This window comes from Mirounga angustirostris, unplaced genomic scaffold (genome assembly GCF_029215605.1).
Source record: "Mirounga angustirostris isolate CCGP_5_RB_7025 unplaced genomic scaffold, mMirAng1.0.hap1 SCAF_1, whole genome shotgun sequence".
NCBI classification, from domain to species: domain Eukaryota; kingdom Metazoa; phylum Chordata; class Mammalia; order Carnivora; family Phocidae; genus Mirounga; species Mirounga angustirostris.
The window spans coordinates 70,566,328-70,591,585 of NW_026991709.1; the positions used below are offsets into that span (position 1 = coordinate 70,566,328).

Genomic DNA, 25,258 nt, shown 5'->3' on the forward strand with positions numbered 1-25,258 from the left:
GGCTCATGTCATGATCCCAGGACTCTGGGATTGAGCCCCGCATCAGGCTCACTGCTCAGCAGGGAGCCTGCTTCTCCCTCTCCCTCTGCTTGTGCTCTCTCTCAAATAAATAAATAAATAAAATTTTAAAAATAAGAGAAGAGAAAAGAGGAAAAGAAGAGAAGAGAGGAGAGAAGAGAAAAGGAAAGGAAAGGAAAGGAAAGGAAAGGAAAGGAAAGAAAAGAAAAGAAAAGAAAAGAAAAAAGAAAAAAAGAAAATACTGTCGGGATGCCTGGGTGGCTCGGTAAGCTAAGAGTCTGCCTTCAGCTCAGGTCAAGATCCCAGGGTCCTGCTTCTCCCTCTGCCTGCTCTGCCTGCTGCTTCCCCTGCTTGTGCTCTCTCACTCTCTCTCTAACAAATAAATAAATAAAATCTTTAAAAATAAATAAATAAAAATAAAAATAAAATATTGTCACATCTGGTTATGGGTATATGAGAGTTCACTATAAAATTCTTTCAACTTTTCTGTATGTTTAACATTTTTCATAAAAATTTTTTTCATAATAAAATGCTGAAAAAAATAAGTATACTACCAAAATTTCTTAAAAAAAAAAAAAAGAAAACAGGGAAAATTGGACAGCCACATGCAGAAGAATGAAACTTGACCATTCTCTAACACCATTCACAAAGATAAACTCAAAGTGGATGAAAGACCTCAATGTGAGACAGGAATCCATCAAAATCCTAGAGGAGAACATAGGCAGTAACCTCTTTGACATCGGCCACAGCAACTTCTTTCAAGATACATCCCAGAAGCTAGTGAAATAAAAGCAAAAATGAACTTTTGGGACTTCATCAAGATAAAAAGCTTCTGCACAGCAAAGGAAACAGTCAACAAAACAAAGAGGCAACCCACAGAATGGGAGAAGATATTTGCAAATGACACTACAGATAAAGGGCTGGTATCCAAGATCTATAAAGAACTTCTCAAACTCAACACCCAAAAAACAAATAATCAAGTCAAAAAGGAGGCAGAAGAGATGAATAGACACTTCTCTGAAGAAGACATACAAATGGCTAACAGACACATGAAAAAATGTTCATCATCATTAGCCATCAAGGAAATCCAAATCAAAACCACACTGAGATACCACCTTACACCAGTTAGAATGGCAAAAATGGACAGGGAAAGAAACAAATGTTGGCGAGGTTGTGGAGAAAGGGGAACCCTCTTACACTGTTGGTGGGAATGCAAGTTGGTACAGCCACTTTGGAAAACAGTGTGGAGGTTCCTCAAAAATTTAACAATAGAGCACCTATGACCCAGCAATTGCACTACTGGGTATTTACCCCAAAGACACAGATGTAGTGAAAAGAAGGGCCATATGCACCCCAATGTTCATAGCAGCAATGTCCCCAATAGCCAAACTATGGAAAGAGCCAAGACGCCCTTCAACAGATGAATGGATAAAGAAGATGTGGCCCAGGGGCACCTGGGTGGCTCAGTCGTTAAGCATCTGCCTTCGGCTCAGGTCATGATCCCAGGGTCCTGGGATCGAGCCCAGCATCGGGCTCCCTGCTCTGCGGGAAGCCTGCTTCTCCCTCTCCCACTCCCCCTGCTTGTGTTCCCTCTCTCGCTGTGTCTCTCTCTGTCAAATAAATAAATAAATAAATAAATAAAATCTTAAAAAAAAAAAAAAAGATGTGGCCCATATATACAATCGAGTATTACTCAGCCATCAGAAAGGATGAATACCCAACTTTTACATCAACATGGATGGGACTGGAGGAGATTATGCTAAGTGAAATAAGTCAAGCAGAGAAAGTCAATTATCATATGGTTTCACTTATTTGTGAAACATAAGGAATAACATGGAGGACATTAGAAGAAGGAAGGGAAAAATGAGGGGGGGGAATTGGAAGGAGAGATGAACCATGAGAGACTATGGACCTGAGAAACAAACAGGGTTTTAGAGGGGAGGGGTTGGGGGGAGGGGTTAGCCTGGTGATGGATATTAAAGAGGGCACGTACTGAATGGAGCACTGGGTGTTATACGAAAACAATGGATCGTGGGTCACTACATCAAAAACTAATGATGGATTGTATGGTGACTAACATAACATAATAAAATTTAAAAAAGAAACAAAGTAAAACCAAGTGTTGCCAGAATGTGGTTCAGCTACAACTCTCATACACTACTGGTACGAGTATAAATTGGTAAAACCACTTTGGAAAACTGTTTGGCAAGATCTCCTAAGGCCTACCCTACCTGTAACACCCACCATGGGGTAGTCTTAGGCTGTACTAAACATTTAAACTCAGAAAATGACCACAGGACCACATTTGGCATTAATCTAACAGCATGAGAGCAAGGAAGCCAGATAATTCTTGCTCTACAACAACCAACATTTCTTACAGCAACAATAAAGGCACAGGTTCCCCACAAGGAACATGCTCAGTTACAATGGTCACTGTGCTCAGAGGAGCATAAAGCACAATATCCCAATCAGTATTTATAATTCCTGCCAATAGAGGGGCAATTTGTCAGCTGAGGATCATATTTCCCATTAAACAATGTTGCCTAGTAACATCATTAACATTCTTACCCTCAGGTTTTGGGGAAAATAAAACTAGAGATTTAATCAAAGGATGGATTCTCATCTAGCACAGGAAAGGATTTAACTTTTTTTTTTTAAGATTTTATTTACTTGTCAGAGAAAGAGAGCACGCACAAGCAGGGGGAGTGGCAGGCAGAGGGAGAAGCAGGCTTCCTGAAGAGCAGGGAGCCTGATGTGGGACTCAATCCCAGGATCCTAGGATCGTGACCTGAGCCGAAGGCAGACACTAACGTATTGAGCCACCCAGGAGTCCCAGGATTTAACTTTTTATTCACACTCTGTGACCCCCAAATTCCATGCTTAGATATATGAATATATCCAACAGAAATGGAGACATATGTTCACCAAAATACAAGTATAAAAATGTTACAGCACTATTCATAACAGCCCAAAATGCCCAGTATCAATGGACACAGAATTTTCCATTGCTTTCACTATTTAATATCCACACAACATAGTACTATACAGCAATGAAAACAAACTGCATCACATATATCATGGATCAATCTCCCAATATAATGGTGAGCTAAAGAAGTCAGACACAAGATACAAGATTCCATTTTTAAAAGGTTCAGAACAGGAGCGCCTGGGTGGCTCAGTCATTAAGCGTCTGCCTTCGGCTCAGGTCATGATCCCAGCGTCCTGGGATCGAGCCCCACATCGGGCTCCCTGCTCCTCGGGAGGCCTGCTTCTCCCTCTCCCACTCCTCCTGCTTGTGTTCCTGCTCTCTCTCTCTCTCTCTCTCTGTCAAATAAATAAATAAAATCTAATAAATAAATAAATAAATAAAATCTAATAAATAAATAAATAGTTCAGAACAGGTAAAAGCAATCTATGGTGTTACACATCAGAACAGGAGTTACCGGGATGGCAAGTGACTAGACTGGACCACAAGGAGAACTTAGGCATTCTGGTAAAGTTCTGGGTCTTGACCTGAATGCTGGTTATATAGACACTTTCACTTCAAAAACTCACTGAACTACAGATTTATGATTTGTACACTTTTTTTTTTTTTAAAGAGGGAGAGGAGGTGGGGAGAAAGAGCGTGCTGGAGCATGTGCACATGCACTTGGGCAGGGGAGGGAGGGGCAGAGGGAGAATCCCAAGCAGGCTCCATCTCACAACCCTGAGATCATGATCTGAGCCAAAATCAAGAGTTGGACACTTAACTGACTGAGCCACCCAGGAGTCCCTGATTTGTACACTTTTGTATGTATCTTATACTTAAATATAATTTATATGAAAAACAAAGCAAGGAGAACTAACATCCAGAACACTAAAGTGAGGAGATCTGTAGACCAGTTCTTCAACAAAACAACTACAACTGGAGAATGGTATAAATAACTGGTCATATAAAAATCCCTGGAAACTGTCCTAGGAACATACAGCAAATGAAGAAATATTTCCCCCAAATTTACTAAATCTCAGTAAGAAAAATGAGAATCTTCGGCACTTGAGCCACAACCTCCCCCCAACCCCCACTACCAAGCTAAACAAGATGGAGGCTCCACTCCAAGTGGGGTGGCCAAGCCAGGGCTCCATGTCTCCCCAGCTCCTGGTATAGGGCTATGGCATCCCTCTGGGAGGAACAAACTGCCAGCATGTCTTATCCCTTCCAGCTCACTGTTGCAGAGGCTGAATTCCAGGTAAGTGGACCTGAGAGACTGTGGGCTCCCTTCCTCCATCCACTTCATATGCACAGAAAGGAAGCATTACCCTAGGCACAGCAGGTAGAGAATACTAGGGCCCCATTGCCCTCATCACAGTTCATTCATAGGGCAGTTTCTAGGGCAGGCAAGCCAAGAAGACTGGAGGCTACTATGCCAGCCATCTGTCCTGTTCATAAAGAGAGAAGCCAGCCATTGTCTCTGCCTCTAGGTCTAGAGCACTGACGCAGATTTTGCCCAGGGAAAGAGGCAGACCGTAAGAACTGAGAGCTCCAAAGATCTCCCGCAAAGAAAATAGGTTTATTTAGAACCGAATGTGGAGAAGTCCAAGCATAACACCAGTTTGGGCACCTGACCTGGGTGACTCAGTTGGTTAAGCGTCTGCCTTTAGCTCAGGTCATGATCTCAGGATCCTGGGATGGAGCCCGCTTCTTCCTCTCCTTCTGCCCCTCCCCTACTCTCGTGGTTTTTTTCCCCTTTCTTTCTCAAATAAATAAATTAAATCTTTATTAAAAAAAAAGAGAAAATAACACAAATGTCAGTGATAAGCACTTAAGAGAAGGCTGATGGAGAGCTGTCAGCAAAATGGCAGAGCAGGCAGCTCCAAGCTCTCATCCCTCCATAGAAATAAGAAAAACCAAGCAGAAACTATCAGAGCCAACATTGTCAGAACTTTGGAAAACAAAGGTTTACAGCAACCAAGAAAATAGTGAAGCAAGAAAAAGGCAACTTCAAAATAGTAGGAAAGTTTTGTGGCATTTTTACTCTTGCCCACCTCCTCCTCAGTGTAGTGGCAGTCTTGAAGGATATCTACATTCTGAGAATGGGACACCGGTTCTGGAGGGGGTGGAGCATACCCAGGGAAGACACAAGCTCCAAAAACACACAAGACCCCCAAACTTTCACCTTGGGCTGATTCCCTAGGCTCAGTGCAAGTCTGGCTAAGAACTGAAGGACTGCCTCCGCACTGAACCAATGTTCCAAGACAAAAAGGTGCTTTTTTTTGTTTCTTGTTGTTTTTTTTTTAGCTCCTGACATGCAAGGAAATCTGTCAAAATGCTAACTGAAAACAAGCTAAAGCACAGAGACACAGATGACCACATACAACAAGGCATATAGTCTTTACAAAAATAGTTTGGCAAAGTTAGTAAACAAATGGACTATTACAGCCTTCAACAATCTAAAAAAAAAAAAAATGGTAAACTGGGATGCCTGGATGGCTCAGTTCATTAAGTGTCTGCCTTCGGCTCTGGTTATGATCCCAGGATCCTGGGATGGAGCCCCACATCGGGCTCCTTGCTCAGTGGGGAGCCTGCTTCTCCCTCTGCCTGCCACTCCCCGCCCCCCCCCCCCGCTTGTATGCTCTCTCTCTCTGACAAATAAATAAATTAAATCTTTAAGAAAAAAAAGGTAAATTCTGGGGAAAGGGAAGACTGACCTACAGTATCACCACACTGTTACAGTCAAATGTCCAATTTTCGGGCGCCTGGGTGGCTCAGTTGGTTAAGCGACTGCCTTCAGCTCAGGTCATGATCCTGGAGTCCCAGGATCGAGTCCCGCATCAGGCTCCCTGTTCAGCGGGGAGTCTGCTTCTCTCTCTGACCCTCCCCCCTCTCATGCTCCCTCTATCTCATTCTCTCTCTCAAATAAATAAATAAAATCTTTAAAAAAAAACAAAAAAAATGTCCAATTTTCTCAAAAAAAAAAAAAAACACAAGGCAAAGAAACAAGAAAGTATGGACAATTCAAAGGAACAAAATAAACTAATAGAAACCATTTTTGAGGAGGTCCAGACATCAGATTTACTACCTAAAAACTTTAAAACAGCCATTTTATCAACAAATGGCACTGGGAAAACTGGGTATCTACATGTAAAAAAATGAAGTTGGACCCTTACCCCATACCATATTTAAAAAATTAACTCAAAATGAATTGAAGACCTAAATATAAGACCTATAAAGTTCCTAGAAGAAAACAGGAAAAAAGCTTCATGACATTGAAATTTAGCAAAGATTTCTTGGATATGACACCAAAAGCACAAGCAACAAAAGCAAAAATAGACAAATAGGACTACATCAAACTTAGAAACTACTGTGCAGCAAAGGACACAATCAGCAGAGTGAAATGTCAACCTATGGTATGGGAGAAAATATTTCAAATCATATCTGATAAGGAGTTAACATCTAGAATATATAAAGAACACCAACAACTCAACAATAACAAAAAACCAAATAACCCAATTAAAAAATGAGCAGAAAAAGACTTGAATAAACATTTCTCCAAAGAAAATATACAAATGGCAAAAAAAACACATGAAAAGATGTTCAACATCATTAGTCATTAGGGAAATACAAATCAAAACCACAATGAGACAGCATCTCATACCTATTAGGATGGCTCCATTAAAAAAAAACAAAACAGGGGTGCCTGGGTGGCTCAGTGGGTTAAGCGTCTGCTTTCAGCTCAGGTCATGATCCCAGTGTCCTGGGATCAAGCCCCATGTCTGGCTCCCTGCTCAGCAGGGAGCCTGCTTCTCCCTCTCCCTCTGCTGCTCCCACTGCTTGTGCTCTCTCACGCTCTTTCTCTCAGATAAATAAATAAAATCTTTAAAAAAAAAAAAAAAAAGCAAAACCCAGAAAGTAAGAAAGTAACAAGTACTGACAAGGATATGGAAGAATGGAGTCCTTGCACATTGCTGGTGGTAATGTAAGAGTACGGCAGTCCCTCAAAAAACCCCCATAGAATTAGCATATGATCCAGCAATTCCCTTCTGGGTACATACTCAAAGAAGTTGAAAACAGGAACTCAAAAAAATACTTGTACACCACTGTTCACAGCAGCATTACTCACAATAGCCAGAAGGTATAAGTAACCCAAGTGTCCACTAATAAACAAAATGTGGTAAATACATTCAAGGGAATATTCAGCCATAGAAAAGAACGAAACTCTTTTTTTTTTTTTTAAGTAGGCACCATGCTGGGCATGGAGCCCAACGAGGGGCTTGAACTCATGACCCTGAGATCAAGACCTGAGCTGAGATCAAGGGCTGGATGCTTAACCAACTGAGCCACCCAGGCGCCCCAGAAAGGAATGAAATTCTAACACATGCTACAATATGGATGAACCTTAAAGACATCTAAGTGAAATAAGCCAGACACAAAAGGACAAATACTATGATTCTGCTTATATGAGATACCTAAAGTGGTCAAATTCATGGAAACAGGAAGTAGAATGGTGGTTAAAAGGGCTGGAGGGAGAAGGAACTGGAGAGTTACTATTTAATGGGTATGGAGTTTCAGTTTGGGAAGATGTAAAGAGTTCTGGAGAAGGATGGTGGTGATGATTGTACACCTGTGTGACTATACTTAATGCCACTGAACTGTACGCTTAAAAACAGTGGAAATGGTAAATTTTGTGATGCATACTCTACCACAATTAAAAAGACACAGACACTAGAAAAATAAATTAAAAATAATAAATTAAAAAGACACAGATACTAAGATACCACTTCACACCTACTAGGATGGCTATTTTAAAAATAAAAATAAAAAACACCAAAAAACCAGAAGATAAGTGTTGGTGAGGATGTGGAGAAACTGGAACCATTATACATTGCAGGTGGGAATGCAGAATGGCACAGCCCCGTGGAAAAGTTTGGCAGTTCCTCAAAAAGTTAAACATAGAATTACCATATGAGGAATGCCTGGGTGGCTCAGTCGGTTAAGCGTCTGCCTTCAGCTCAGGTCATGATCCCAAGGTCCTGGGATGGAGTCCTGCACCAGGATCCCTGCTCAGCGAGGACTCTGCTTCTCCCTCTCCCTCTCTGCCACCCTCCCCCCGCCCCATGCATGCTCTCTCTCAAGTAAATAAATAAAATCTTAAAAAAAAAAAGTTTTGGAAACATAGTGATGATGGTTGTACATTGTGAATATAATTACTGCCATTGAATTGTGCACTTAAAAGGTTAAAATGGCAATTTTTATGCTATATAAGAGCGCCTGGATGGCTTAGTCGTTGGGCGTCTGCCTTCGGCTCAGGTCATGATCCCGGGGTCCCGGGATCGAGCCCCACATCGGGCTCCCTGCTCCGCGGGAAGCCTGCTTCTCATTCTCCCACTCTCCCTGCTTGTGTGCCTTCTCTATCTCTCTGTCAAATAAATAAATCTTAAAAAAAAAAAAAATTTATGCTATATATATTTTACAATTCTGAAAAACCTAATGATGTGAAATACCAAAACCAGTGAACTGTACACTTAAAATGTATCAATTCTATGTGCAGATATCAATAAAGCAGTTTTAATAAAGTGTAACTACTGTTGAAAACATCATTAAATGGCAAGTATGTTATATATATTTAGCACAATAAAAGTAATTCCCAAAAAAAGGCAGGTACACCAGAGCACAGGCACCATATTCAAAGCCTAGACAAGAAACACTGCGTGGCTTATTGATCACATTAAGTGTGCTAGAGTCAAGTGTTCAGTATGGGGCACAGTGAATAGCTGCTGAGTCTACAGGGTGGAGGGCTTTAAATAAGAATAACTGAACTAGATGGAACTGGTCACTGAAAGCTAGTTGAGGTTCACTGCATGCTTAAGGGAAGAATTAAATGAATGGAGATGTAGTGCTGTAATCAAGTAAGTTAAGGAAATAACTGGGGCTTCTGGGTGGCTCAGCTGGATAAGCCACTGCCTTCAGCTCGGGTCATGGTCCCGGGGTCCTGGGATCAAGTCCCACATCAGGCTCCCCCTGCTCTGCACGGAGCCTGCTTCTTCCTCTCCCTCTGCCTGCTGCTCCCCCTGCCTGTGTTCTGTGTGTAAGTAAATAAATAAATAAATAAATAAATAAAATCTTTTAAAAAAAAGAAAAGAACTGACAGTTCTTTATGGAGTTCAGTAATACAGGAATCCAGTGCTTTTTGTACTTCTGGGGTTGCTCTACTGACTACTGCTTATCTGTGAATATTTATATAACTTTCCCATGACTGAAGGCTCCATGTGGGCCATTCTTCTGGGTTTGTTTCTTTGTTGTCATTTTCAACCCAACAAACAACTGAACACAGCCTGGGCATTCTAACAATGAACAAAATGTTACCATCGACCTCAATCAACATGTTGGGGCCCATAAAACCCAAATCCCCGAGAAAAATTTAGACAAGTATTAATCGGCTTTTTATCCTTTCCGAAAATGGATTAGTGGTGATTCACTTTTTAAAGGATTTTGATTTTTCAGACAACACGCACGCTGGGTTTTACTCACCGATTTCCTCTGACTCCTGCCCAGAAACTCTAAGCTTGCATTCCTTTGGATAGTGTTTTTGGATTAATTCCCACAGTTCCATGTTGACAAGAGAATTTCTTCGGGTATGGTATCGGGTCCACGAAGAGACCCGGCGGCGACAGAAGGGACAGCATAAACTCGCCTTTTCGACAGTCGATTGGAAGCATGGGTTACAGAGCGTGTGGTTACAAGGCAGTGTTACGGGCTCGATTAGGATTTCCACACAGATGCGGCACTGGCATTCCGACAAGGAGGGGATGGCGGTTTGGGGTACAGCCATTTTAATATGCTAAAAAGGCATGCTCAACATCAATACCTGAAAGAGAGAGAATCTTATTTCCGGCCCAACTACGAAGAAAGGAAATAAACACCTTTGTGTTTAATATTATGCCCAGCAGCGTATCAGAATTCAGAGACTGGGAGCATCACATAACGTCTTGAAGCAAAAAGGCGCTCTGCGATCCAGGGAAACAGGACTACTCTGGAAGGCGGCGTATTTATCCATGTTTAAGACAAATGTCGGGTAAGGAAACGAACCTTTCCGTCGGGAGACCTAGGCTGCTCCGAGGCATTAACACAACCGTTGTGGCAAGGCTGGCAGTGCGCTCCAGCTCTCCCGCGCGGCGGGAGGTACGCGCCAAGTCCCCTCCTCCCTCTTACCAGCTGAGGGTGCTCCCTTAGCTCCCGGCAGCCAAGCCCGAGGCCGCCCAGGCCCGAAGCTTCGGGGCCTCAGCTCCGAGAAGAACGCTGTTTCCGCCCGGACGCCGAGCTGCGCGGGAGCAGGACTTCCGTTTTACCGTTGTTGTGGCGGCAGCACGCGAGCCCCCACATTCCAGCTTTCGTGCACCTGGAGCCGTTTACCGGCGCTCTGAGCCCACAGTCCCCTTCCTTAGGTCCGCCAAAAATTCCTAATCTTAGCAGTGGTGCCGTAGCAACCCGACAAGTCTAGCGACGTCACAACTGCCCACCCAAACGGCCCCTCCCACCCAGAGAACGACGCAAGGGCCGACACAGCTGACGTTCGGCGGGGCGGGACTTCCGGGTCCTGTGAGCGCCGCCCGCCCCGCCCCGGCCCGCCCCCTGCCGGGTGGAGGGCCCTCCCCTCGCGTTGCAGTGCCTTCCGCTGCGGAAACTCCTGAGTGTCGTGAGGATCATCTCTGGCAGAAAAAGGGAAGCCTCGAGGCAAATTAAAGACCAAACAGAAATTTTAAAAATTCTTCCCTCTTCTTAAAATTCTAGTCCTCAGGCTACTATTCTGTTTCTGCTATCTTGTACCAAACCTCTTAGGTCGCTTTCTAGAGTTCTTAGGAAGCATCTCCTAGGTTGATCTCCTAGAAAGGATGTGGCCAGAGAATTCGCAAACTTGATACAGTTTAACACGCACTGCCCGTGCCTTCTCTGACACACCCCTTCTGAAGTCTGAGGCCTAGGGATAGGTTGTTTTAGGATTGCCTTCCCTTCTAAGTGTTGTCCAAAACTGACTTCTTGTGTTCCGGGGCCGAAATTCGTAAGGCAAAGACAGAGCTTGGGTATAAAGAAGGAAGATAGTTTATTGCTTCGCCGGGCGAAGGAGGCTGCAGCAGGCTGATGCCTCCAAGACTGCAAGCCCGCCCAGGGCAAAAGGTTGAGGGATTCGGTAGGCATTACAGGATCTGGGCAGTTTCGACAGGAATCTGGTACGTGCTGTCCCCACGTTTCTTATGTTTTCAAGGTGGTCTCAGGACTAGCGCTGCCATGGGCCATCCAAGTCTCATTACTAAGTATCTACATCACCCAGTTCTTGGAACAAAAGGTTCTACAGAAAAACAAGTGAAAGGGAGGGGAGGCCTCAAGAATGAGGAAGAGAACAATTCGTGCAGTTTAAAGTCAAGATTTGCTGAAGCATTAGTGTGTCCATCTTAATTTCCATCCATTCATTTCTTCTTTATTTTTATTTTTTAAATCATGTTATTAATTTTTTAAATATTTGTTTCAGGGGTACAGGTCTGTGATTCATCAGTCTTATATAATACCCAGTGCTCATTACAACACATACCGTCCCCAGTGTCTATCACCCAGCCACCCCATTCCCCCACTGCCCTCCCCTCCAGCAATCCTCAGTTTGCTTCCTAAGATTTAGAGTCTCTTATGGTTTGTCTCCCTCTCTGGTTTCATCTTTTTTCATTTTTTCCTCTCTCCCTGTATGATCCTCTGCCTTGTTTCTTAAATTCCATATATCAGTGAGATTATATGATGATTGTCTTTCTCTGATTGACTTATTTCGCTTAGCATAATACCCTCTAGTTCCATCCACGTCCTTGCAAATGACAAGATTTCATTTTTGATGGCTGCGTAACATTCCATTATATATATATATTCCATTGTATATATATCACCACATCTTCTTTACCCATTCATCTGTTGATGGACATCTAGGCTCTTTCCATAGTTTGGCTATTATGGACATTGCTGCTATAAACATTGGGGTGCAGGTGCCCCTTCAGATCACTACATTTGTATCTTTGGGGTAAATACCCAGTAGTGCAATTGCTGGGTCCTAGGGTAGTTCTATTTTTAACCTTTTGAGGAACCTCCATACTGTTTTCCAGAGTGGCTGCACCAGCTTGCATTCCCACCAACAGTGTAGGAGGGTTCCCCTTTCTCCGCATCTTTGCCAACATCTGTCGTTTCCTGACTTGTTAAGGTTAGCCATTCTGACCAATATGAGGTAGTTTCTCATTGAGGTTTTGATCTGTATTTCCCTGATACCGAGTGATGTTGTGCACTTTCATGTGTCTGTTAGCCATTTGGATATTTTCTTTGCAGAAATGTCTGTTCATGGGGCGCCTGGGTGGCTCAGATGGTTAAGTGTCTGCCTTCAGCTCAGGTCATGATCCCAGGGTCCTGGGATTGAGTCCTGCATTGGGCTCCTTGCTCAGCGGGGAGCCTGCTTCTCCCTCTCCTTCTGCCTCTCCCCCTGCTCATGCTCTCTCTCTCGGTATCTCTGTGTCTCAAATGAATAAATAAAATCTTTAAAAAAAAAAAAAAAGAATGTCTGTTCATGTCCTCTACCCATTTCTTGATTGGATTATTTGTTCTTTGGGTGTTGAGTTTGATAAGTTCTTTACAGATTTTGGATACTAGTCCTTTATCTGATATGTCATTTGCAAATATCTTCCCCCGTTCTGTTGGTTGTCTTTTGATTTTGTTGACTGTTTCCTTTCCTTGGCAAAAGCTTTTTATCTTGATGAAGTCCCAATCGTTCATTTTTGCTTTTGTTTCCCTTGCCTTTGGTGACGTGTCTAGCAAGAAGTTGCTGTAGCCGAGGTTGAAGAGGTTGCTGCCTGTGTTCATCTCAAGGATTTTGATGTATTCCTGTCTCACATTGAGGTCTTTCATCCATTTTGAGTCTATTTTTGTGTATAGTGTAAGGAAATGGTCCAGTTTCATTCTTCTGCATGTGGCTGTCCAATTTTCCCAACACCATTTGTTGAAGAGACTTTTTTCCATTGGACATTCTTTCCTGCTTTGTCGAAGATGAGTTGACCATTGAGTTGAGGGTCCATTTCTGGGCTCTCTATTCTGTTCCATTGATCTATGTTCCTGTTTTTGTGCCAGTACCATACTTTCTTGATGATGACAGCTTTGTAATAGAGCTGGAAGTCCAGAATTGTGGTACCTCCAGCTTTGCTTTTCTTTTTCAACATTCCTCTGGCTATTCGGGGTCTTTTCTGGTTCCATACAAATTTTAGGATTATTTGTTCCAGTTCTGTGAAAAAAGTGGATGGTATTTTGACAGGGATTGCATTGAATGTGTAGATTGCTCTAGGTAGCATAGACATTTTAACAATATTTGTTCTTCCAATCCATGAGCATGGAATGTTTTTTTTTTTTTTCATGGAATGTTTTTCATTTCTTTGTCTTTCTCAATTTTTTTCATGAGTGTTCTATATTTTCTGAGTATAGATCCTTTCCCTCTTTGGTTAGGTTTATTCCTAGGTGTCTTATGGTTTTGGGTGCAATTGTAAATGGGAGAGAAACTCCTTAATTTCTCTTTTTTCTGTCTCATTTTTGGTGTATAGAAATGCAACTGATTTTTATATCTTGCCACTTTGCTGAATTCCTGTATGAGTTCTAGCAATTTTGGGGTGGAGTCTTTTGGGTTTTCCACATAGAGTATCATGTCATCTGCAGAGTGAGAGTTTGACTTCTTTGCCGATTCAGATGCCTTTTATTTCTTTTTGTTGTCTGATTGCTGAGGCTAGGACTTCTAATACTATGTTGAACAGCAGTGGTGATAGTGGACATCCTTGCCATGTTCCTGACCATAGGGGTAAAGCTCTTAGTTTTTCCCTATTGAGAATGATATTCGCTGTGGGTTTTTCATAAATGGCTTTTATGATTTTGAGGTATGTACCCTCTATCCCTACACAGTGGAGAGTTTTTTGGGTTTTTTTTAAGATTTTATTTATTTATTTGACAGAGACACAGTGAGAGCAGGAACACAAGCAGGGGGAGTGGGAGAGGGAGAAGCAGGCCTCCTGCCGAGCAGGGAGCCCGACACGGGGCTCGATCCCAGGACCCTGGGATCATGACTTGAGCCGAAGGCAGACACTTAACTAACAACTGAGCCACCCAGGTGCCCCCAGTGGAGAGTTTTAATCAAGAAAGGATGCTGTACTTTGTCAAATGCTTTTTCTGCATCTATTAAGAGTATATCATATGGTTCTTGTCCTTTCTTTTATTTATGTAGCGTATCACATTGATTGATTTGCGGATGTTGAACCACCCTTGCCGCCCAGGAATAAATCCCACTTGGTCGTGGTGAATAATCCTTTTAAACCATTCATTCATTTTTTAAAAAAATATTTTGTTTAGGGCGCCTGGGTGGCTCAGTTGGTTAAGCGACTGCTTTCGGCTCAGGTCATGATCCTGGAGTCCCTGGATCGAGTCCCGCATCGGGCTCCCTGCTCGGCAGGGAGCCTGCTTCTCCCTCTGACCCTCCCCCCTCTCATGTGCTCTCTCTCTCTCATTCTCTCTGTCTCAAATAAATAAATAAAATCTTTAAAAATATATATATATTTTGTTTATTTATTTGACAGAGAGAGAGATAGCGAGAGCAGGAACACAAGCAGGGGGAGTGGGAGAGGGAGAAGCAGGCTTCCCGCAGAGCAGGGAGCCCAATGTGGGGCTCGATCCCAGGATCTTGGGATCATGACCTGAGCTGAAGGCAGATGCTTAATGACTGAGCCACCCAGGTGCCCCCATCCATTCATTTCTATAGCAGTTTCATAGGGCTTGGAAAACAAACTACAGGGCTGCCTCGATCCTGGGGCTTAGCTGTCATGTGCATCATTTATGGTGTACTCCTGTATTATTAAATTTCAATCTAGAACAATCAAAATTACAAAGGAGGTAAAAAGTATTTTAACATTTTATGCATTCTGAAATAAGTTTTTCCACTTTGATACTAAGTTCTTGTGCTGACACCTGATCCTACCATTTTGAATTCTATGAAAAAAGTAGGTTTTGGGACACCTGGCTGGCTCAGTTGGTAGAGCATGCGACTCTTTTTTTTTTTTCTTTTAAGATTTTATTTATTTATTTGACAGAGAAAGACACAGCAAGAGAGGGAACACAAGCAGGGGGGAGTGGGAGAGGGAGAAGCAGGCTCCCCGCCAAGCAGGGAGCCCGATGCAGGACTCGATCCAGGGACTCCAGGATCATGACCTGAGCCGAAGGCAGTCGCTTAACCAACTGAGCCACCCAGGTGCCCGAGCATGCGACTCTTGATCTCATGTGATCTTGGGCCCCACGCTGGGTGTAAAGATTACTTAAAAATTAAAAAAAAAGAAAAGTAGGTTTTGGCTAGAAAAACCACAGGAACGAAATAGATTGATCCCTAGTACTTAAGAACCAAACCAAGAGGCAGAAAATAGAATGATCGTTGCCAGGGGCTGGGAGAGTTACTGTTTAATGGGTACAGAGTTTGTTTTCAGATGGATGGTAGTAATGGTTGCACAATATTATGAATGTATATAATACACTGAACTGTCCACTTAAAAATTGTTAAGGTGTTAAATTTTGTTATATGTATTTTACCACAATAAGAAAAAATTTTTAAACAACAAAACCAAAAGAAAAGGAAAGGAAAAGAAAAGAAAAAAAACAACCTGAAAAAAAACCGAGGCCTGAGTTTTTGAGGAAATGTTACATAGATGTGGAGGAAGAGAAGAAAATCACTGTGTGAATACAGTCTTTAAGGTCTTTTGGGTTTGCTGAGACCATTCAGGTTGGCCAGATGGTTTCAGATGGAGATAAACCAAGGATGTGTGGGCCCTTGGTAGAGAGTTTTGGGAACTTTCATTTTGTTTTAATGTGAATTCAGAAACCTGTTGTTGTCAATCCACTTGTCCATGATATCAACACTTTAGCCTAAAATTTCAGCTCCCTAATATGGTCCCAACCTTCTTTTCCCTGTGGAACCCCCCTTTATTCTTTCTTTTTTTTTTTAAGGTTTATTTGAGAGAGAGAGAGAGCATGAGCGCAGTGGAGAGGGGCACAGGGAGAGGGAGAGAAACTCAAGCAGACTCTGTGCTGAGTGTGGAGCCAGATTTGAGGCTGGATCCCATGTCCCCAAGATCATGACCTGAGCTAAAACCAAGAGACGGACACCCAACAGACTGAGCCACCCAGAAGCCCCCTCCCATTATCCTTTTATTTTTTTAAAAATATTTTATTTATTTAACAGAGAGAGACACAGTGAGAGAGGGAACACAAGCAGGGGGAGTGGGAGAGGGAGAAGCAGGCTTCCGGCTGAGCAGGGAGCCTGATGTGGGGCTCGATCCCAGGACCCTGAGATCATGACCTGAGCCGAAGGCAGACGCCTGACAACTGAGCCACCCAGGTGCCCCCCCCATTATCCTTTCAAACATTCAACTATGATCTAGTCGCTAGCATCCAGATCTTGTGCTTTCAGGCCATAGTTTGAAATCTTAACTCATGAGTTACTTTGGTGCTTTGCCTACTTGAAGGATCAATTCAATGTGCTTCCTCCAGGAAGTAGTCCTCAATCTTCAATCACACAGTGATAACCCTCCTCTGAACTCACCTAATCATGTATTGCCTACTGATAGTGGTTTTTACTGTAGTCTTATTATTTAACTCTTAACATTTTAATTTATATGTTCAGGTATTTATGTCTGTGTAATGGATACATTTTATGTGCTTCCTCAGATTTCCTTGGCCTTGTTTACTTTCTGGACCCATAGTCCCATCGCTTCTCGGCCTTTTGACTAAGATCAAGTGTGGACCCATAGTCCCTTGCTCTGCCTGGGGCTGACCAGTTGCATTTCTAGAATCTCTAGCTCTTTCTACCACTTCTGGACTCCAGTGAAACATTGCACTGAGCAAGGCAGGCACTGGCTTTCTACTGGCTGCTGGGAGGACTTAAATGATGCATCCTGGAAGTAGAGTGGTGGGGGCAGTTACTCCCCATGGAACAAACTTCAGCCAACTGAAAACAGTAGACTAAGTGAGCATGACAGAGAAATTCCCTTTCCATATTCCTTCCAAGGCATGGTTTCTCCAGTGTGTCTGGGGAGGACAAGGAAAAAAAAGTGCATTTTTTTTTCAAGATTTTATTTATTTTTTATTATTTATTTGTTTATTTGAGAGAGAGTGAGAGAGAGTGAGCAAGGTGAGGAGCAGAGGGAGAAGCAGGCTCCCCGCTGAGCAGAGAGCCCAACACGGGGCTCAATCCCAGGATCCTGGGATCATGACCTGAGCCGAAGGCAGCCGCTTAACCGACTGAGCCACCCAGGCGCCCCTCAAGATTTTATTTTTAAGTCATCTCTACACCCAACATGGGGCTCAAACTTACAACCTTGAGAGCAAGAGTCTAATGCTCTACCAGCTGAGCCAGCCAGATGCTCCAAGACTGAGTGCATTTATCTACCAAGCAAGCTGCTGTGTCATGGCTCATTTTCAAAGAGGGCCAGCAAGGTAATACATCATATCGTATTACTTCGAATCCTCTACCTAACTCCTTCCAGAATGTTACCTCATTTTGGTTAATCTGAATTTGTACCTCCCAAATAATGCATAAGCACTTAACCTTTACCTGGAAGACAGGGTCCACATTTTTAAATGTTTCTGTTATTCACAGCACCTAGTACATGGCATTTGGTGTTCAATAAAATTTTTTTAAGATTTTATTTTTAAGTAATTTCTATATCCATTATGGGGCTTAAACCTACAACCCTGAGATCAAGAATCATGTGCTTTATCAACTGAGCCAGTCAGGCGCCCCAGTAGATACTTTAATATATAGTCAATGTGTAAGAGTTCCCTTTCCAGTGTAAAATAACTATGGTAGTGTACTGGAGAGAAAGTGCATAACATACAATATATATTAGGTGTTTTTATTGTTTTTTTGTCTTCTAGTATATAGTACATTCACATGGTTCAAAATTCAAAATGTACAAAATGGAGTAACAGTGAAAAGAATTCCTCCTACCTTTGACCCCTAGCCTCTTCATTTTTTTCCCTGAGAGAACCAATGTTCTTACTTTCTAATGTATCTCTCCAGAAGAAGCTTATGAAGTTTATGGATATATTAGCTTGTGTGTGTGTGTGTGTGTGTGTGTTTGTTTTTGCCCTTTTTTCTACTTAACAATATATAGGAAATATTTTAAAATAATACATCTTGGTAATAACTCCTTATCATTTTACAGTTACACAAAGAACTTCTTCATTCTCTTATATTGCTACACAGAAAGTATCCATTGTATCAATTTATCATAGTTTGTTTAAGGCTCCCCCCACTTTTGCTATAAAAATAAGCCTGTGATAAATTGTACATACATCTTCTTTTCTCCATTTGCAAGATAAACTGCTAGAAGTAGAATCTCTTGGTCATCAAAGTTAGCTTCTGACTGATGGCATCAACTCTTTTAGGGATGACTTTTGCTCTTCGGGGGACCTCGCTGCTTTCCCCTTCCCAATGACCTGCACAGCCCTCAGCAAACTATCCTGCAGAGCCTGGTTCTTTACCATGTTAGTGATCAGGAAAGTGACATCCCTGATATACATCTGCCTCACTTTAGCACCATAGTATTCTGCCTTGTTACCATGGGCAATAAAGAAGGTACAAAGTGCTGTGATATCTCCTTCTTGCAGCCCACACTCCTCCAGGACAGACTCCCACATGACTCTAACGCGCTGGTTCTTGACTTTTCGTTTCAGGACAGAGGCTAAGGTGGGAAGACCTTGCACCAGGTCTGGCAGCTTCTCAAGCACACGAGTGTGCAAGCAGATGAGTACTTCGATGACGTAGCTGTATAAAATATTCAGTTCCATTGAAGTGAATCTACAAAAAATGTGGAGAGCTTCTTAATCAGTAGAACTCCTTATGTACAAACATAAAGCTAATTCTATCAGGATACAACCCACGAGAAGAACCAGCGGTTGTATTTTAGAAAATATTTTAGAATAGGGCCTGCGCTACATGGGATAGCTTCGTTCTCAGGCCCCTCACACTACACATTTCTCGACAGCAGAGGAGTTATGTCACCCATCTCTGTGCTAGCAAGACACTGTCAGACGAGAGACACTGTGACGAGATGTATATGGCAGTACTGGTGAATCAATGGGTGCTCAAATTAATCTTTTTTGAATGAATTGACCTCTGAAAATATAATTTCTTCACAACCCATTGAAGTTTAAGTTTAGAATGACCACTGCAAGCTTTCACAAAGCCACATAATTCCACCTCTTTCTCACTGGATACTCACTTGGTTGCCAGAACTGCTCTCCACAGCTCATCTTGGGCTGCCTGGCTTGCCAGAGCCTTGCTATGCTCTTCAAATCTCTGGGTCAGACCATCCTTGGTGCAGTCCAGTTCTTTAAACTGTGCTTCTAAAGCTTGGAGTTTGTGGTCTACTCTATAGGATGAAAGAATCAAGCGGGACTTTAGGACAAGGGACAAAACCTTAGTTTTGCCTTAAGGTAAAGCTCTAATACATTGTTTATAACCGCCATTAATTTGGGCAGCTACTTAAATGATGAACAGATGTTCCTATTTGCCGTTCGCTCTAACCATCATCCTACGTCCTATATTCCTTATATTGCCAAACCTTTTAATCGTCTGATTACTTGAATTATCTGCCATGTCTTGATTTTTCTATTGTACTTTATATTTTCAAAAGTATTTTAGGGGCACCTGGCTGGCTGAGTCAGTGGAGCCTGCAACTCTCAATCTCAGGGTCTTGAGTTCAAGCCCCACATTGGGCATGGAGCCTACTTTAAGAAAAGAAGTACTTTTTTTTTTTTTTTAAGATTATTTATTTATTTATTTGACAGAGAGAGACACAGTGAGAGAGGGAACACAAGCAGGGGGAGTGGGGGAGGGAGAAGCAGGGTTCCCACCGAGCAGGGAGCCCGATGCAGGGAGCCCGATGCAGGGCTCGATGCAGGGCTCGATCCCAGGACCCTGGGATCATGACCTGAGCCGAAGGCAGGCGCTTAACGACTGAGCCACTCAGGCACCCTGAAAAGAAGTACTTTAAATACAAGCATTACTTTGATTCTCACAACAACCATAAGAAATGAAGCAGTCATTTTTATCATTTTACAGATAAAGAAATTGAGGGGTGCCTGGCTGGCTCAGTCAGAAGAGCATGAGACTCTTGATCTCGGGGTCATGAGTTCAAGCCCTACATGGATGTAGAGATTACTAAAAAAAATAAATAAACTTTACAGATAAAGAAATTGAGTCTCCAAAAGATTGAAACCTAATGTCATAGCTAGCTAGTGCTGGGACCAGTATTTAATAAGGTGTATTTCTCTATTCTGACTGCCCAAATTCTATCCTACCTTCAGGATAAGCTCATTTCCACTGTTTGCTTGAATTCCCTAGCCTTTCTGCCTGGAGATCACCCTGCCGACTTAATTTTCACAGGGACTGCCTTCATTACCTGTCACTCCCCACCTCCAGCTTTATTTTTAGAGTTAGCATTTCATGAATGAAATTGTAAGCTTTTGGAGGGAGGGAATCAGAGACTATTTCTGAGACATCTTTTAAAAAAAAATTTTTTTTTTTTTTAAGATTTTATTTATTTGCGAGAGAGAGAGAATGAGAGACAGAGAGCATGAGAGGGAGGAGAGTCAGAGGGAGAAGCAGAGTCCCCACCGAGCAGGGAGCCCGATGCGGGACTCGATCCTGGGACTCCAGAATCACGACCTGAGCCGAAGGCAGCCGCTTAACCGACTGAGCCACCCAGGCGCCCCTCTGAGACATCTTTATACCTGTCCCCTAATACCTAGCAAAGGCCTTAGACAGAAGTAATAAAATAACGTCTCATCTGATTCACATCCCTGATGTGAATGAGTTGCTGAGCTGTGTAACCCAACATGGGCATTTGGGGTAGCTCTGAACAACCTTAATCATCAGGGGGCGCTGTGGCACCAGAATTATGTCAAACTGAATCACAGGGAACTGAAACAACACAACTCACTTGCCTGAAGACCCCCACATTGTTTTTCATGAAAGAAGTGATAGATAAATACACATACCACTTCCCTGAGCTTCCAAGTCCCCAGTGACCTGAATACTCTTAGAGTTGCCCAGGTTCTGTCCTTGGCCATCTTTTCTTCTTGGTCCTCACTTTATCTCAAGGCTAATTCAGCTTCAGGTACCACATCTCTCCTAAGCTCTAGACCTGTTATCTTTAACTGTGTTTTGTGCATCTCCACCTGGATGGAGACGTCAAACTCAACTGTCCTAAACTGAACCTGCTAACTATCCCCCCCAACCACCCCAATCATCAGAAATTACTATGGTGGAATTTTCTCACTGTTTTGGATATTTTATTTACATATAGATAAGGCCCTCTATGAAATGTGTGGTGTTTCGTAGGAGTGTAAGCCTGCAGGACCTAATATGGCAGTAGTCTCCGTTTGCATGTGGAAACAATGTCATCTGGCATACTGTTGGTATTCACTTTGACACCTTTAAGACTATATTGCTTATAGGTCATCTCTAGGTTGAACTCTGGAGGGAAACTCTAGCTTGTCAGTCAGTATAAAAGTTCACAATGATTAACAGTTTTTGGGAAGCCTCTCACCAAAAGGCATTCCCACACCATTCCAAATAAATCCTAAACAACATGTCTGCAAATCCAAGTCTGCTTTCTACTACAATCCCCCAGTTTAGTTAGTGATATCACCATCTATTCAATTGCTTGAACTAGAAATCTCAGAATAATTTTTACCTTTTTTTTCCTTCCTCTCCATTAATGCCTCTAAACTATCCCTTCCTCTCCATCACCACTAAACCAGTTAATAACTATTTTCACTTTGACCTAGGATTATAGTAGCCTAACTGAATCCTTGCTTTCAATTTCTGCTACTTCTAATCCATCCTCTAGAAATATGCTTCTTTTTTTTTAAGATTTTTAAAAAATTTATTTATTTGTCAGAGAGAGAGGAAGAAAGAAAGCACAAGCAGGGGAAGCATCAGGCAGAGGGAGAAGTAGGCTTCCCACTGAGCAGGGAGCCCAATATGGGGCTTGATCCCAGGACCCTGGGATCATGACCTAAGCTGAAGGCAGACACTTAACCAGCTGAGCCACCCAGGCATCCCTAGAAATATACCTCTAAAACACAATTCTGTTCATGTAACTCAACTGATTATCTATGTTGTCCATTGATACAGTTAGAGCCAAATTGGATATCCTCAGGAGGATGAACATAAAGCCCTTAGCCCTTTGCTCCCTTCTTCTGACAGTCCTCTCATATCCTAGTCACTAACCACTTGCGACATCTAGCAGCTGACTGAACACAGCACACGATTCCAGGCTTCTGTGGCTTCCAAGTACTTTTCCTCACTCCAGAATTCCTTCCCATATTTTTCTTTCTCATAACTTTTTACTCATACTTTAAGGTCCAGCTTAAATGTCTCTCTGTGAAGTGTTCCTTTTCCTAGTATAAAAGGCAAAATTAATTGATCCTTTCTTCATGTTCTCATAGCCCTTTAGGAACATTACCATCGTAAGGTCATAAGGTCAATCACATTCTAGTATTTATGAATACTTCTGTTATCCATATAGGCTTTGAGCTCCTTGAGGACAGAAACCGTATTTTACTTATTTTGTATACCTAGAATATAGCACATGCATTAATTGAATGGAATTCACCTGGGAGTAATTTTTCTTTCTTGTTTAGTTATATATATTTTTAACCTGGAAGACTTAAACCACTTTAAACAGAGACAGAATTCTAATTAGCATGTCTATAGTTCTTTGCCTATTTTTATTCTTTATTCTTCTCTTACCCATCTTCCCAGAAAAGCAGGCAATGCTTGCTCCCTCCCTGTAGCCCTTAGCAACCTTTTCATTGCCTCCTTCAAGGATATCAGGGCTGTGGTCTCATTGTTCATCTTCTTAAGGCAAAATGAAAGGAAACCAAACAAGGAAAACAAAAACCTAATGGAGGTTTGAATCCAGGGTTTTCTGCTGTCTTCCACTCAGCAACAGGCAGCAGCAGTATGAGTATTTGATCTAATTCTGCCTGAAAGGTCACTCAGTACAAGAAGCTTTTAATAGCTTGTACATCCAAATATAGTTCCAGAGAACTCATCTTGTGAGCACAGGTGTCTTAGAACGCACATATTTGCTTTTGTAAAATGAGCCATAGTACATCAACATAGCAAAACAATCAGATGTAATCGTGGCTCTGTGTGTATTCCAATAAATGTATATATGGTTATATACAAGGGTTAAATTTGATGGAAATATTACTCTCAAATTTTAACAGCTTCATTATTCAACTATAACCTAAATTAGGTTTAAAGAGATCCCCAGACTTTCTATGATGTATTGTATCAATGCTAAAAATCTAATCATCCTTAGAAACTAATAAATATAATTTATTATATTTATATATATAAAATATAAAACTAATAAATACTTATTGAGAGTTTCTAGTATTAGATTAAGTATTGAAAATAAAAACAGACAGGGGTGCCTGGGTGGCTCAGTCAGTTAGAGGTCCAACTCTTGATTTCGGCTCAGGTCATGATCTCGGGGTCGTGAGATTGAGCCCCGTGCTGGGTGTGGAGCCTGCTTAAGATTCTCCTCTCTCTGTCGTGCTGTCTCTCTCTCTAAAAATAGATACATACATTCATACATACATATGTATATATATAAATACATAAATAAGGAAATAAACACAGACATAAAACAGGACCCCTGAATTCAATGTGTTTAAAGTCTAATTGGGAAGACAGGACATATACTTAAAAAGAAAATGTATATAAAATGTTGTGCACCAAATAGGTACAGACCATAGAAATCATAGATGAGAGAGTAAGTCACTAAAGCCTTGGGTAATTGAGAAATGCTAACATTGAAGGTAGGATTTGGGCTTAGCCTTAAAGGAAAAGTAAGTCTCTGATTATCAGAGAAGATAGAGAAGGGTATTACCAACTGGAGTAATGTGCGCAAAATCACAAAGCAAGGTACATGGTGCGGTCAGGAAACAATGGGTGGATATGCCTTAAGCAAAAAATTCATGTGAGGAAAAAAACAACATTTAATAAGATCTTAATACAATTTTATTTATTAAAAAAAATCTAATAGAATCTTAATATTTATTTATTTGTTTGTTTGTTTGACAGAGAGAGAGAGCACAAGCAGGGGGAGCAACAGAGGGAGAGGGAGAAGCAGAGAGCCCACCATGGGGCTCGATCCCAGGACCCTGGCATCATGACCTGAGCTGAAAGCACATGCTTAACAATCTGAGCCATTCAGGTGCCCCTGTATAAATAAAATCTTAAAACAAAAAACAAAACAAAACTCAGCCACGTTTTACCATTTTTAAGTGTATGGTTCTGTGGCATTAAGAACATTTACCCTGTTGCCCAACCACCACCACCATCCTTCTCCAGGACATTTTCATCTTCCCCAGCTGAAATTCTATACCCATTAAATACCAACTCCACATTCTCCCCTCTCAGTCCTGGAAACTACCATTCTACTTTTTGTCCCTATGAATTTAAGTCCTCTAGGTCCTCATATAAGTGGAATTGTATACTATTTGTTCTTTTGTGACTGGGAAGAAAGCTTTTCTGGTGCAAAACACACACACATAGTAGAAATGGTCTCTCTTCATCCCTCCTATTGTTGAATCTTCATGTAATGCCTGGTACTGCAGCAATCACCCTTTTATGACCGTGAGGGGAACCAGCCACAGAGAACAAGCCAGGACAGCAGAGCAGACAGATGAAAAGAACCTTTCACAACGCAAAGTAGTATGAAAGTTCCTCAAAAAATTAGAACTGGAAATCATATGATCCAGCAATCCCATTTCAGGGGATATATTAAAAAAAAAATTGAAAAGAGGATGTTGAAGAGGTATCTGCACTCTGATGTTCCTTGCAGCATTACTCACAATAGCCAAGATATGGAAATAACCTAACTGTCCAGAAAGAAGGAAATCCTGCTGTTGTTTCAACATGGATGGACCTTGAGGGCATTATGCTAAATGAAAAAGCCCAACAGAGAAAAACAAATACTGCAGAGTATCACATATGTGGAATCCAAATAAAAAGTGAAACTCAGAAACAGAAAGTAGAAAAGTGGTTGCCAGGGGTGGGTGATGTGGTTTTGAAATATAGGTGAGGTTCGGCGGGGTGAGGTCCAGAGCTGATGAGCAAGAAAGAATTTTGAGACGTCT

General features: G+C 42.0%; 2 protein-coding genes across 2 annotated transcripts in view; both read right to left on the minus strand.

Annotated features, from left to right (window-relative positions):
* RNF168 (ring finger protein 168) overlaps positions 1-10,539 on the minus strand; it is a 58,174-nt gene extending 47,635 nt beyond the window's left edge. The window contains exon 1 of the mRNA XM_064576052.1: positions 9,524-10,539. Coding sequence (XP_064432122.1) covers positions 9,524-9,824 — 301 coding nt within the window. The 5' untranslated portion in view covers positions 9,825-10,539. The remainder of the gene's footprint in view (positions 1-9,523) is intronic.
* Positions 10,540-16,185: 5,646 nt separating this feature from the next.
* Positions 16,186-23,094, minus strand: SMCO1 (single-pass membrane protein with coiled-coil domains 1). The gene is made up of 3 exons (XM_045903088.3): positions 22,912-23,094; positions 19,318-19,467; positions 16,186-18,893 (listed from the first exon to the last, which is right to left on the minus strand). Exons 1-3 carry the CDS (start codon positions 22,959-22,961, stop codon positions 18,449-18,451), a joined length of 645 nt encoding a protein of 214 aa, XP_045759044.1. The 5' UTR covers positions 22,962-23,094; the 3' UTR covers positions 16,186-18,448.
* Positions 23,095-25,258: the final 2,164 nt, after the last annotated feature.